At 47.0% G+C, this 13,780-nt stretch overlaps 3 protein-coding genes and 1 non-coding gene across 4 annotated transcripts; 1 reads left to right on the top strand and 3 right to left on the bottom strand.

Moving 5' to 3' along the window:
* Nucleotides 1–565: 565 nt before the first annotated feature.
* Nucleotides 566–2,593, bottom strand: ATNIH1004_002474 (SprT family zinc-dependent metalloprotease; the record flags this gene model as incomplete). Its single annotated transcript, XM_033567164.1, has 2 exons — nucleotides 566–1,586; nucleotides 1,641–2,593. 2 exons carry the CDS (start codon nucleotides 2,591–2,593, stop codon nucleotides 566–568), a joined length of 1,974 nt encoding a protein of 657 aa, XP_033429159.1.
* Nucleotides 2,594–2,964: 371 nt separating this feature from the next.
* Nucleotides 2,965–3,052, bottom strand: ATNIH1004_002475. Its single transcript has one exon. It is a non-coding gene; the product is annotated as a tRNA-Pro (tRNA).
* Nucleotides 3,053–5,851: 2,799 nt separating this feature from the next.
* On the top strand, nucleotides 5,852–6,462 carry ATNIH1004_002476 (uncharacterized protein; the record flags this gene model as incomplete). Its single annotated transcript, XM_033567165.1, has 2 exons — nucleotides 5,852–5,969; nucleotides 6,155–6,462. The coding sequence occupies 2 exons, from the start codon at nucleotides 5,852–5,854 to the stop codon at nucleotides 6,460–6,462; spliced, it is 426 nt and encodes a 141-aa protein (XP_033429160.1).
* Nucleotides 6,463–9,559: 3,097 nt separating this feature from the next.
* Nucleotides 9,560–10,353, bottom strand: GAS1_1 (tetratricopeptide repeat protein; the record flags this gene model as incomplete). Its single annotated transcript, XM_033567166.1, has 4 exons — nucleotides 9,560–9,797; nucleotides 10,069–10,093; nucleotides 10,171–10,191; nucleotides 10,260–10,353. The coding sequence occupies 4 exons, from the start codon at nucleotides 10,351–10,353 to the stop codon at nucleotides 9,560–9,562; spliced, it is 378 nt and encodes a 125-aa protein (XP_033429161.1).
* Between the last annotated feature and the right edge of the window lie 3,427 nt (nucleotides 10,354–13,780).

Below are 13,780 nucleotides of genomic sequence, written 5' to 3' on the forward strand. Positions count from 1 at the left end.
CAGAGTAGTTCTCTGTTCTCTGCCATCCACATAGACTGGGATGCAAACATTAATACTCCCAGACAGCCAATCTTTCGGATCAGCGACGTGACAATCGCTTGGCGAATCCAAGTTCAAATGATGCGCAACCGTGGCTTCAATAAGATGATGGTGTCCTTATAAATCCTCGAAGCATTGGCGTTGCTGGTCCCGGTAAGCCAACACGTGCAAAAAGCTGATTGCGCTCTTTGGCAGCAGAACAAGTGATGTCTTCACGGGATAACGTCGGCGCTTCATCGTCAGTGCTGCGTATACTGATTGTTCCTACATAAAGAAAGCTGAAGAAAAAGGAGACCAAATCATCCGGAAGGACTACCGACCCAGTAACTGACAGCTTAGCATTGTATGCAGTTGGTTAATATATCCTACCTGATTACATCACCTGCCGCTTTGTTATCCCCTTTCCTGACAATATGCAATATCAACTCTACAATACCTCGCTACTGACGAGAGAATTGGTATATATAGGCTAATAACGATTCATTAAACACGTACCTGCTCATCTACATACATCTTTAGATCTAGATCAACCAGAATTTACAGTCGTCCCCACGTCCATCGTGCCAAACGGTTGCTTCTTCTTCGGCGACATATTCCGTGGCTTCGGTTTGATCTGCTGCAAGAGCCCCTGGCACTTCCCACATCGACATTTGGTGGTATCGATGCTCTTGGAGTGTCGTCCGTAGCTCTGGCCGCAATCCACACAGCACCAGACGTACTTCCAGTCGATCTTGTAGCTGTGTTTCGTGGTGACCTCGATGCGTCCGCCGTAGACGGGATGGTCCTTCAACGCTTCCTTGCATTTGCGCCCCCAGAGCTTGAAGCTGGTCCCATGGGGGTTATCGGTGACGTTGGAGATCATGTAGTTGGCCAGATGACAGTATTCGTGGGCCACGGTGTTGATCAACCGGTCCTCGTCGTCGATGATGCGTGCTGCAAGTTCAATGCCGGCATAATGCATCGGGGATCCGTTTGGTGATCCCTTTTCCCTGGTGGGCCTGGATCCTTCCCATTTCCAGCTGGCTCGACCAGCGGTGGTCTGCAGCGTTTTACTCCACGTAATACGAACACCTCCCGTCTGTTGCGCGATCTCTTGGATTCGGCCGCCGGTGACGGCATCGTCTAGGGCTTTGAAGAAGTGCTCCGCGATGGCGGCCTTCTTGTCGTCGAATGACTTTCTGAGCGCCACAGCAGCCTTCCGCTTCTCAATCTCCGCTTTCTTCAGGGCTGTTTTGCTCGGCGTCTTGGGCTCTTTGACTGCCACCCGGCGTCGGGGCATGGCATCTGGGTCGAATTCATGCTCGGAGTCCTCAAACTCCTGTAGGAGCCGGCCTACTTTGTGTGGGGAGTGTCGGTCGATCCAGTCGTTGGTGAGCTCCTGGCTCCAGAAAGCGTCAACGCTCTCGCGATATGGAGTGGGAGGAATAGCGGTCTTCCCCTTGGATGGCGAAGGAAGACGGTTCCTAGTAGGACTGCCCGGTGGTGTTTCCAGAACCAGTAGTCCAGGTTCTAGTTCTGGCGAGTTTGATTTGAAGTCCCTTACAACCCTAGAGGGATATTAGCTTCGGGCATAGCTGGAAACGGTATGATTGAGGTCTTACCCAAATGGGTCTTGTTGGAGCTGCGAGGAAGGGCCATTGTTCCCTAAACTCAGTTGGTTCATCTTGCCGGAGAGAGAGAGGTTCTGCTGAAGTGGCCGTGCGGACGTCCGTTCATGCACTGGGGATGGTAGAGCAATGGCAGTTGGCAGAGATGGTTCCAGGCGAAGGTCATCGTGGTGTGAACGTTGAAGAGCCTTCATCAGTTCGGCTTCAGGATTGGGTCTTCTTCCTCTCATTAACCTCCTTCTAGGTTTAGGAGGAGGTATCTCTTCCTCTTCTTCCGTCTCATTGTCGGATGTCTCGTGATAGCTGGGTTCATCGTTGTCACTGACAATGAAGTCATCCAAAGAATCATAACCATTGTCTCCACTGTCTTCGTCCTCCGACTGGGGTTCCGGTTGGCGATACTGCGAGAATGGACGGTTACTGCTGGTTCTGGCCGGGGTCTGGCGCGCGCTCCTGACTGGGGATCGTCGTGTTGACGCGTCAGACGGGTTCCTGGAGATGGAGGATTGCGTGTGGGTGTCATCTTCGCTCTCCTCTATCTCTACGGGGTCATTCTCCTTGTCGTAGTTATAGTTTTCGGACTTCCGGATCGTTCGGTGTCGCGACCGCTGTGAGGGCCGGCGTAGGAGCGAATTGGCACGAGTTAGATCCAGGGGGGCCATTCCCCGCCCCGTAGTGTCATTATCTTCCCGGTCATTGAGGCCATCGCTGTCTGAAAAGATGTCAAAGATGCCGCTGGACATTGTCCCTGACCTTTGATGCCGGCTCTTTCTTTGTGGCTGCCAGTCCGCCGTCCATTGTGTCTCTTCACCTCCCTTTAAGTCTGATGCGGACGGCGTCTCTCTAGATCTGCTTTGAAGGACGCCACGCTGTCCCAGCATCCGGACGGATCTCGGTCTGTCTCGAATCTCGCCCTCGTTGGGGTTCGTTGTGTTGAGTCTGGCCATGGTTGTCGTTCTAGAAGCCTTTGTCTGGCATGTGGCTCGTCTTTCTACCGGCTTTCAGCCTAGGTAGAGGGGTGAGCATACACAGGGGTGTGACTCTGTCAACTTCACAGGGAGCTATCAATCAGCATGAGGCAGGTAACTACTGAGCTAATTATTGACAGACAGGTTTCCTGGGCGGATGTTGATGGGCAGAACCACGGGTAGCAAACAGTTGGCCAGGCAACGGCTGGCACTGACATCTTTGATGGTCAACGCAACAGAGTTAGTCTTTGAAAACCACACGGAGCATCAATAAAAAACACCCTTAGAAAAGATAAAGCACCACTACCATCCATCCACCGTCAAAATACAAAACAAAGTGAAAAAGACAAGGCCCGAGCCGCGGATCGAACGCGGGACCTCTCGCAGATATGCTTGGGTTATCCCTAAGCGAGAATCATACCACTAGACCACCCGGGCTTGTTGTTGAAGAACATCTGGTTTTTTGGCATTATAAGTAGATTCTTCTTCTTATATACTCAACTCCGTCCTTTGACGTCAACATGCATGGATGGCCAATGATGGTACTGTGAATCTATAATGTTTCTGTTTCTGATAGTTCCAGTAGGTGTTACAATTTATTCTCGAGTGTATCGCTAGGTACAAGAAGACTGCCAGGAGTACTGTTTATGGATGAGACATAAACTATATATATGTGCCGTACCTACTCTGTAGTGCAGGGCTGACATTTTATCTTTCATCCATAGCCAATTCCACCGCCTCATGTAAAGCATACTATAATGTAACACAGCAACCTGTGGCAATATATTCCAGATCTAGGCAGCCTCGGAATTGGAACATTGTGGAAGACATCTAAGATCACGATCTGGTCAGCAGACAAGGGGAATACACAATGCATGCAATACACAAGCAAAACACAAGCGTTTAATACAAATGTAATACCAATACAACGGAATCGATCCTACGGAGGATTAGATTAGATTAGATAAACTAGGATAATTCGGGACTGGCACTTCCGGGCATTCACCATCCACAAGCTATTAGTCTTAGGTGTGGTGTTAGGTGTGGGTGCGTCACCTAACATTACAGTGCGCTACTATATAAGGTGCTCAGGAATAGATATAGTGGTCTTTTGGTCCAGTGGAATAGTTAAGATCGTGAGCTTGGCTATAACAATTAGCTAACAGAGTATGGCCCAGACTGAACCAGCACTTGGCGTATCTCCGAATTCTCTTGGCATGGCTCACTTGATGCCTGGGATGGATCGTTCTGGGTTATTTGGGTTATTTTACTCCCTGTCTTCATCTGCACTTGATCATAACATCCACATTACGACTGTTTGTGGAACCAAGGGCAATAGAGGCCGCGCTAGATTGAGCACCAAGAGTGTACGGTAGTGAAATGCACCATGCCTCCAATTCATACTGCGAGGAAGACCTTCAGGCCGATTGGAATGATTATCTGATCCGATAATAAAGTCGGCGTGCTTATGTCCGAGGTCGGGAGTTGAATCTTATTCTAGTACTGGAAGGTTCGTCCTGCAAAGAACTATTCGATTGTCCCTTTACTGCCTTCATCTGATCTGAGCGGACGTCTGGGTCATTATGGCGACCTCTGAAGCGTCTGCGGGGGTAGAAGTATCAGCCAAACCGAGAGTTGTTTAATCCTGATTCATTCTGTCTATATCCAAGACTCATCGCGATACTCATAGATCATGCACCGGGCTAATTCTTTCTGTCGGTTGCTGGTATATGGCAACTCTTCGTCCTCCGATCTGCTTCAATTCTTGGGCGGCTTCGTCTCTGCATTTGCCTCGGGGATCCCCCCATCATATCAATTGTTTCGGACAGCTAGTCGACGGAATCATCCCGTCCACCTGAAACGTTAACGACTCCAACGCCGGACGCTACCAGACTGGAATCAACGACAAGATCCTACTGATAGTATACGTTGGGATCACGTATTTCGCACTTATCTACGTCTATGTCTTCTGCTAGAATCCGTCCGGGGAACGACTGGCTCAGCGACTGCGCGAGAAGTATTTCAGCGCCAGCCTACGCCAGGACTCTGCATTCTTCGACACCTTACCAGCAGGAGAGATATCTCCCCGGATCACAGGGGACATTGCCGTCGTGCAGCAGGGACATCCGAGAAGGTTGGTTTTGTCATCAGTAGTGTCTCCTTGTTCGTCACCGCGTACGTCGTCGCCTTTATCAAGGACCCCAAGCTGGCTGGTATGCTGGTCTTCCTGGCCTTAGCGTATCTAGTCATGTTGTTGGGAGGGGATATCTCGTGCTTCGGGTGCATTGGATGGCCAGCGATTTCTTCGACCACGCTAGAGACACGGCGTCCATCTTCCGAATACCACCCTGTGCGGTCTGGATCAGAGCTTCCTTGTTGTTTTCGTCAATACTTTTATCAAGAATTGCAATTGTTTTGAATCAACAAGTTAAGACGCGGTGCACGTAGAAAAAAGTGGACTGAAGAGCGAAGAACTGCAGATTTAACCAGGTTTTTGCTAGTCCTTTTTTTTTTTTTTTTTTTTAATTTCTGCATTGGGTTAAGAAAGTCAATCCCCGAAATCGGTTGCTCAGGCCCGAGAATCCTTGCCTCTCGTAATTCGACAAAACCGGGATAGAATCAGAGCAGCCACAGGAGATAGTCGACCTCGAAAGGTCACACTCATGTGGCGTACTTTGGACTCTTGGAGGTGGGAGATCGATCTCATTAGCATGGGCGACGTTGCTAGCGTGAATCCTATGATCCTATCATTCCTATGGCCGTGCTGTCAGCCTAGTGAACCGCTCTATGCCAATATTTGGCTTATGGAGATTCTAGCTCATAGTAAAGTAAGTTAGACTCTGGAGTGGGACGAAGTTAAAGTAGTACAGAGAAAGATATCTCGTCTAGCTTAAGAGTTAGGGCTAGAAGATGATGGCCAAGGCGGTATTATCTAGAAATGTCAATACACTCCATGTATTACAAGCTGTATGATCTGGTATTACCTGCAAGGTGGTACCACTTCACCTACAACCATCCCTTTACGACTATGGAGGACAGATTGTGCACTATGTACTATTGGGTATATACTCGCAGCTCGTCGAAAAGTCCAAGTCTTGGTAGCTGACAGTGGGTGACGAGCAAATCATCAGAAGCCAGCTGCTTCAGTTTTACAACGTTGTGCTTGAACAAAAGGATAGCTTCTTAACAACTTCCAGCGATCAGATCATTCAACGAGCAAAGATCTGGGCTCAGTAAATGGTGGATAATACAAAATACAAGGATACTACTACAAGTGCAATGATACCCCTGGTCCACCAGACTCGAGAAACCAATGAAGAGTGGAGCCTGCTAATTCTTGATAGTACAACGGGCAGTAAGCTCAGCTCCAGCGGTTGCTGGGCATATCCATCATGCACTGAGATGGTGTACCACGATGGCGGTTCCAAAATATAAAAGGGAGACGTGAGGCATGAGCTGTTCGGATATATTTAAGCTGCAGCTGTACGACAACACCGCATACAAAGTCTCCCAATTTTCCATGACAACCATGAACCAAAGTCCAAGTCCAAGTCCCTTTGCATACCACACGCCTCAAATTGCTCCCCCTCGGACCGGAACACCGCGACTTCGCCATCAAGCTAGACTTGAATCCCACGAAACATATCGGCCACGGCACACCACTAGACCTCAACCGGGTGAACGAAGTCCACAAGTACCTAGACCCGGCAACTGCGCACGTTTCAGGCCTCGGTTGTTGGGTTGATTTCGTGGTCGATGACTTTGTTGGCTGGAGGATGCTGGCACCATCTCCAGTCAAGGACAATCTAGAGAAATTCGGCACAGAGCGAGCCGACTTCGGCTACTGACTCTTGCCAAGGTTTTGGAGGCAGGGATACGCAAAGGAAAGAGCGCAGGAACTTCTGAGTCGTGCTTTTGAAGAACTGGGTCTCGCTGAGGTTTTTGGTGAAACAAGGGCTTTTAATGCAGCTTCTCAGGCGAACATGGCGGTATGTGGGTTGAAGCATGCTTATACTTTTATAATAAGTACGACTGTCCTCCTGGGATTGAAGAGGGAGAGGTGAGGTATCAGATTACCAGGGATAAATGAGTATCGTGGCAGTAGCCTTGCTGATATTAAATATGTGGGCGTCGTCTTTGGAATAAGAGACAGATATCCAAGCATGTCATTAATTACCAAACTAAAGTTATTTAATTCAAATAACAGCCATAATATAACCAGAGCAGCGTCAAACGATCATCTAGAAAAGGGAACCCTGCACATGGATATGTCCAGAAGCAATGTTCTAGAGTAGATCAGTCTGATTTAGCCAGGAGCTAGTAGTTCTAGCTGTAACCGTGGAACCTGGTTGACCGGTTGACCTACGTAGATCTTCTGTTCTCTGATTAGATTGATAAAATTATGTTATATGGAGCCAGTCACACCAGAGGATACTTATTACTAGCCAGTGTTATAGCATTCTTGGAACTCAACTTCCTAAGTGTGATGTAGCCGAGTAATATGCCTAAATGGGCTATGTAATACAATATCAACAGGGGTCGAATATTGGCTCATACAGACTACCAACCTAGCAGTACTAGCTACTGTTGCAATGACCACCAGATGTATAGATCCCAGAACAAGTTATTAGTGAGACTAGGAACTCTCTTCCCTGTCAAAATGGGAGGCTATCGAGGCAACTGCTTCACCGACCCTGGGCATTACACAAGCCCACGTAGCAGTGGTGTCCGAGTAGGGAATATGCACGCATCAGGCAATCTGGTTAGCTCGTGAAAAATCCCTAGCAATGAACAGACTATGTTAAACTAACACCCCGTATTGATAACCCAACACCCAGTCTACGCTGCTTAGGGATAGATCCACGCAACGAGAATCTACCGTTTTCCTAAAATGACTAATTTAGCGTGAGTGTCGGAGTAGCACTGTTGGGTGTCAGAATAGTTCGATTCTAAAGTAACAGTCTTCTCGAAGCCCTCTTAAGTCCCAGTGCAGAGAATGCAATATTTATTTTGTGACTCTGGCTTTCTGGACTTCATCTCGAACGTCGTGCGACCTATGGTCAGAGCGCGATACGTACAGCTGTCGTTTTCAAGAGGCTCTCTTCGGTCATTCATAAGGAAGCATATTTGTCCTGCATGCATTATTTACCCGACCACATCTCTTCAACGGCTACCTTGGTAGTAGTTTCTCGATATGGTGGAATGATTGGTATATCTTGAATGAAGCGAGATCGTCCATCGTTGGCCAAAACGCTCCGGAGTAGATGTTGCCCACGCTCATGCTTGGGCTCCTTTGAACAGAATCCACCCTGGTGGACTGACGAACCGCTGGAGGGCTATGAAGGGAGAAAGCACCGCGACTTGCAATTGAGAATGAAGGGTAATGTACTCGGCCTTATCGAGCTACTGCGAGATACCAATCGGCTACATGCCATCTCGTTCAATGAGTACGACGGCGAGGATCATGGAACTGTTATGGTTGCTCGATGAGTCGAGGTCTAACTACATTCTTTGAGGAACGGCCTCTGTCTAGCAGATGCAGGGGACCAGTCCAAGGATATAGGGGGGACAATCAAAAAGAATACCACTCGACGAAGCAAAATCTAATTTTAGAAGAGTTATACGACCATCCCGCTGGATCCCATAGAGCTTTTTTTTAACCTTATCCTGGGTAATGGGAAATAATTCATCTTTAACCCCGTCTATACCGAAAACTGTTGTTCTTGAATATCTTTACAACGAAAACGACTCATCGTTAATTCTGTAGCCTAATGATTACATCGCTAGGACGGGGCTCCCCAGCAGTGTACAATAGTGACTAAAGTGCCCATACTTCCCGCAGTCATTTACCCAGAAGGCTGCCTTATCACAACAATGACTTTCTGGCTACCGTGTTGGGATCTCTTCGTGTCTGGCAGAAGATGCCTCGAACAGGCGGACGCAATCTACATGAAGGTGAAAGTCGTCCACAGATGTCTGTATTGCCTTCTACTTCTAGATACTAATATATTAAAATAACTACTAATTTCCTAATCTCCGAAAGGACACGCACGATGTTTTTCGATTATTCGATCTCGAATAGCTTACCATATCGCTTTGATGGACCGACCAAAGAAAGTACCTGAGAACGACGTCTATCTGAATCACTTGGAATGATGGTTATTTACCACATCACTAAATGATCTTTTGATGGCGCCTTGCCAGACTCCGGATCCTTTCCAGGTCCACTGTTCGCAGGACCGGGTTCGATGGGAGATTCGCACCACGGCTTAGATCTTCTGTCTGATTCTTGCCAGTTGCTAGAGATGATCTTCAAACCGATCGATTTCATCGTCAGTACCGGCGCTATACCTGTGCATTGGGACCCATAGACATCTAGGATCTTGGGGGCAGCTCGCAAGGAAGCCCCACGACGACACTCTCTGGGATATGATTTCGTAGTTGTGGTCGATCGATCCATTGGCAGCTTCGCCAATGTGGGTGCCCTCGATATAGGACACTGTGGTGACCTCGCCGATAAAATCTTTCAATGGGTTTGCAGGCCTTCTGGCAGGAAGGTGGACCATGACTTTTGTCCATTGTCTGTTGAATATTTATACTAAACCAAGTCCTCCAAACCACACCATGCCATCCTCAATCCAATTCCTTCCACTATTCTCACCTCCAAACCCTCCTCCGGAAGTGAGTTGACTCATGTACTGCATAAGAATTTCACCGGTTCTACTCTTCTATCCCGACTTCTCGTAACTGGAGTACCCGCACCAGGAAGCCCAAGAAATCAACGCTCGAATCCGCCTCGGCACAGTTGTAGTTTGCCATGTTTCACGGATGTCTGAATCATCGTTCGTGTATCCAACCCCCATAGGAAGGTAGTTCTTTGCTTTGATATAATTTTTCATGTCATGAACGACAGCTTTGACGAATGTTGGTGTTTGACAATTCGTTCTAGTACAGAAGCCACTGTCGTTGGATGTTGCTGTACTGAGCCAATTCAACAACGCTGACGTATCGGTTGTACAGGTCATTGTCCCATTTAGAGACGACGAGCTCAGCGGTACAGAGCACCGCAGCCAGTACCTGGATGTGGTTCTCACCCAGGAGATGCTGCAGCCGTGCGGCACTTTTCTCAGCCGCAGCGACGCCTTCCTCGCGACGACCGAGACAGCCATACGCCTCGGCGAGTCTTGCGATTCAGTGGGCGAGGAGAGATCCGCAATCACGTAGATGCCGCTCAGGAGCTTCATGCACACAGAGTGATTCGACTTGAAAGCATAGACATAGGTCGTTTGTGTTTAATTCGCAACGTAAGGGACGCCACGTTTGCAGTTGGCCAGTGGATCCTTGAAGTTGGTACTGGAAGACTTGGGACCAGAGTATTCCTGCCGGCAGTGAGCGTACACATGTACATATAGATATTCTCATCAACCCGGGAGGCTGGAGTAGTCCTAACATACGCTGATAGCGACACCACAGATGTAACTAGTTATCTACAATTAGCACGAGACATTTATTCAAACCAGTTGTAGACAAATTCAAATATAACTGTGTGTAGTTACTCTTGTAGAAGAATTGAAGCCCTGAAAATCTCCGACGTCAGCATAGATTGAGAGCTTAGATTGTGCAACGAGGTACGACCACCACGAACGGCAGTGTGCCTTGATAATGATCGAGTCTGAGTCGGTAGCAAGGACATTGCTGGCAAAGAAGGTTGCGCCTGCGACAATAGTAGAAAGCTTCATAGCGACGTGGTCAGTGTACCGGGCTATTCAAAAACAATGTAGATATTCCCGGATATCGAAAAATAGTAAATATACAATTGTTTGATAGAACACGGAACTAGTATATAAAAGTGGGCTAGGTAACTAAAGAAAGGATTGGAAGAGAAATTCAATGATCGCGAATAAGATCAGAAAAAGAATGTGAAGAGTAGTCACAGATCAAGGAATAACTACGGTCGATATAGAAGAATAAAGCAAACGAGCAGCTGGAGCTTTACAATCATCCACCCCCAGGCTCAATTTCAGGGTCTCTTCGTGATCTTCTATGGCAAGTGACCACTCAAGGCCCGAGGGATTCAGTATAGCCGGCATAGAAGCCATATTCACCCGCCTTACTAGAGATGCCTGCTCGAGATGATCTCCACGGCCGTCCATTGCCTCCTTTTGCTACCCTTCTATAAATAACCCATTGAGAAATTGATCTCTGATAATGTTTAGCTAGGCACCATCTCATGGCCTGTCATTTGTCAGTGAACCGAAATGAGAAGCGATGATTAGCTAAGCTGTCTTTCCCTAGCACCGCTGTGAACAGAAAGTAGGGAGTTAAACTACACTTCATAGATATCGGTATGCAGCAGCAGCGGTATGATGGGACCAGTGTCTGCATGCGGTGTGCCTCGCGTTAACTGACCGCGATAAATAATAATACTGCATTCAAGATTGCAGCTCCGAAGAATGTTGATCTTAAACCTGTGCTGCAGCAGGCTGCAGATGAACGTTGCGGAGTGTCTACATACCTTCCTCGCGATGGACGGCACAGTAAACCGCATAGGTCGCTAAACTTCGTCCGATATGACGATCTTTCCAACTCCGTCAGTGGATTGTGGCTCGACATGACGAAGCTTTTGGGGCTGCCACTCACGAGTCGTAACCAGAGGAAAAGATGATTACAGGTCTCTCGTTTCTGTGGAATCCCAGTGGAACAAAGCCGGTGAGGTCCAAGTCGCTATAAGAGCACTAGACTACTGTGTGATGAACTGTCCAGAATAGTGTACCGAAGAATCTGCCATATATCTGGTACCTAGATAAAATGTCCGAGAAAATATCAGTCATGGCAGGACTTGATTGTCATAATCGTAATAAGTCTACCTAGATAATAGTACTACCTGACTACATTATCTAGGGAGGGATCATGACAGCACCACATCAGCTAAGTGCACTGGATTTGTCAGGTATAGATGTGCCATTAACTATTACATTAATAACCAAGAAGCCGACACATTCTAGTAACAGCCAACTGGATGCCGGTTGACCTGTGATTCTCAGCCTAAGCTGTAGGGAACAAAACTTGAAAGCCCCCTTATTTTCCCTCCCTCGCCGTGTGTTCCACATCCTTCGACCGGCCTGGACCTTGTCAGCCAATTAACCACATACAACTATGGACTTGCCACCCGTTGGATCTGAGCGGTCTAATGGATCCGATTGGCCAACGGCTGCTTTAGCGCCCACCCTAACTCAGAACACCCACCACTGTCCCTGTTTACGGATTGGCCCATCATCCAAGTGCGAAACTTGCTAATTAATTCAGAGCAAGACTGTGGGTGTCACTGGATATTAGTAGCGGCACCCTGCCATCCGTCGGTATTTTGTGTTGCATATCTCCCCTTATCCGTGTGGGGTGGGATTTGTATTTATTATGCTTACTTTTCATTCATTTCATCTCATTTTTTCGTTCCCCATATTACTTCGTACATCCTGTATACATGAAATCTTCTAGAAGTGTGCCATTGGCAGACCATCACCAAGATGTACTAGTAAAGAACTGCTAGTACAGAGAACCCCGTACTAGTATATACGGAATCAACGTAGATGCCGGAATAACTCCGGAGCATTAACGAGTCAATCCAACCCACTTATTAATAATCCATTGGGACAGAGGTTATCATATCAAGCCCACTTATTGGTGAATAGTGCGAACGGCCTGCAAGGGTAGACATTTGAAAGTCACTGTCCGAGCCCATCCGTTATCATGCTTATCGCATCAGCCTGCAGCAGCAAGGTATCTAATACTACGTAGATGACAGGTAGGGAGGATTAAGTACCCGTCTTCTATCTGCAATCACATGCGACCAATAATTTCTGTTGGAGTTTAAATGTGTACAGACTCTAATTTGGAAAAACGCAGAGACGTGGTTGACAGTCGTGCTCCAGTGAGGTGGTGGCTGCTTCGTTCCATGGATAAGCAGATCTCTAGTTTCTCAGCATCGATCCATTTATTTTTGGAAAATATGTAGGTAGTTCCTCGGCATGACCCCTAGGACGTACAAAGATCCTAACTTAGAAGAATCGGGATTGATATTCAATAGTCCCTCATACACTTCTAAATATACCAATAGGGGACTTTACTGCAGGGCATTTCCCTCATGGCATCTATCAGCTCTGTACTGTACCTCGGATTGGTAAGACAATTAGTAATTTAAACTATGTGGGGCCGTACCAAATATCCAAATTCTGAAATTAGGTATGGATTAATACTGTTACAGTGTACGATGTACGGACCATCAGGGTTCAACTACCCGAGTCAGCCAAGCGTGCTTGATTCACACTTGCCTTGATTGAGCACGCACGTTCTGGCAATCATACATATATTTAAAGAGAAACCCTAGTGTTGATGTCAGAAGGCAAGCATCCAAGATTTAGAGAACAAGAAAAACCAATCATTCAAGGACCAAACTTTGGGATATTAACCAGTGGGGGTTATTTCCTTCATATAAGTGGTCGCAAGAATACAGCTGTACATGACCCTTCTAGCCCTCGCGTATACTACGGTTCATCAAGCTTGTTCAATGTATTTATACACTAACTTTATTGCAATGCTTTGGAGATTAGTCCAGAAAAGCAATATATAATGAGGAGATTCTAGAAGTATAAAAAAAGAATGCAGTTTTTGTAACCTCAAAAGTGACAGCTTGTTGACAAGCAGCAGGTTTGGCACTTTTTCCAGTATACAGGTATTAGAGTTGGTTCCTTTGACATTTTTGAAGGTCAACTATGTTCTGTAGAACAGAAAGTGAATGTGAGTATACATGCAAAGAGGTTCTTGCCGTCCTTTTCTGACTTTAGGATAGACACTATCTGAGTATCCCTATGTCCTCTCTAGCTCATAAGCTATATATTTTCGCGTTTATCAGAACTTCCTGACCATGACTCGATGCGGAGCTAACGACAGAAATTGACTGATAAGCAACTTGCCAAAATAAGTTATTCCGTGGTTCTATCCACCACCGAGTTGTCGGTGTAGCGGAAAATCCACTGGGGCGATTGTCGTGTCTTGAGGTGGCAAGTGTGTTTAAAGTAGGATCCACACCTGTAGCTGGGTAACTTTGGGATTAGCAAATCTAGAAAACCCGCAGAGATTTGAACTTTAAATGTAGCCGTAAAAAGAGGA

Source organism: Aspergillus tanneri, assembly GCF_003426965.1.
Source record: "Aspergillus tanneri strain NIH1004 chromosome Unknown AapTan_1_pilon_pilon_pilon, whole genome shotgun sequence".
Taxonomy (NCBI): Eukaryota; Fungi; Ascomycota; class Eurotiomycetes; order Eurotiales; family Aspergillaceae; genus Aspergillus; species Aspergillus tanneri.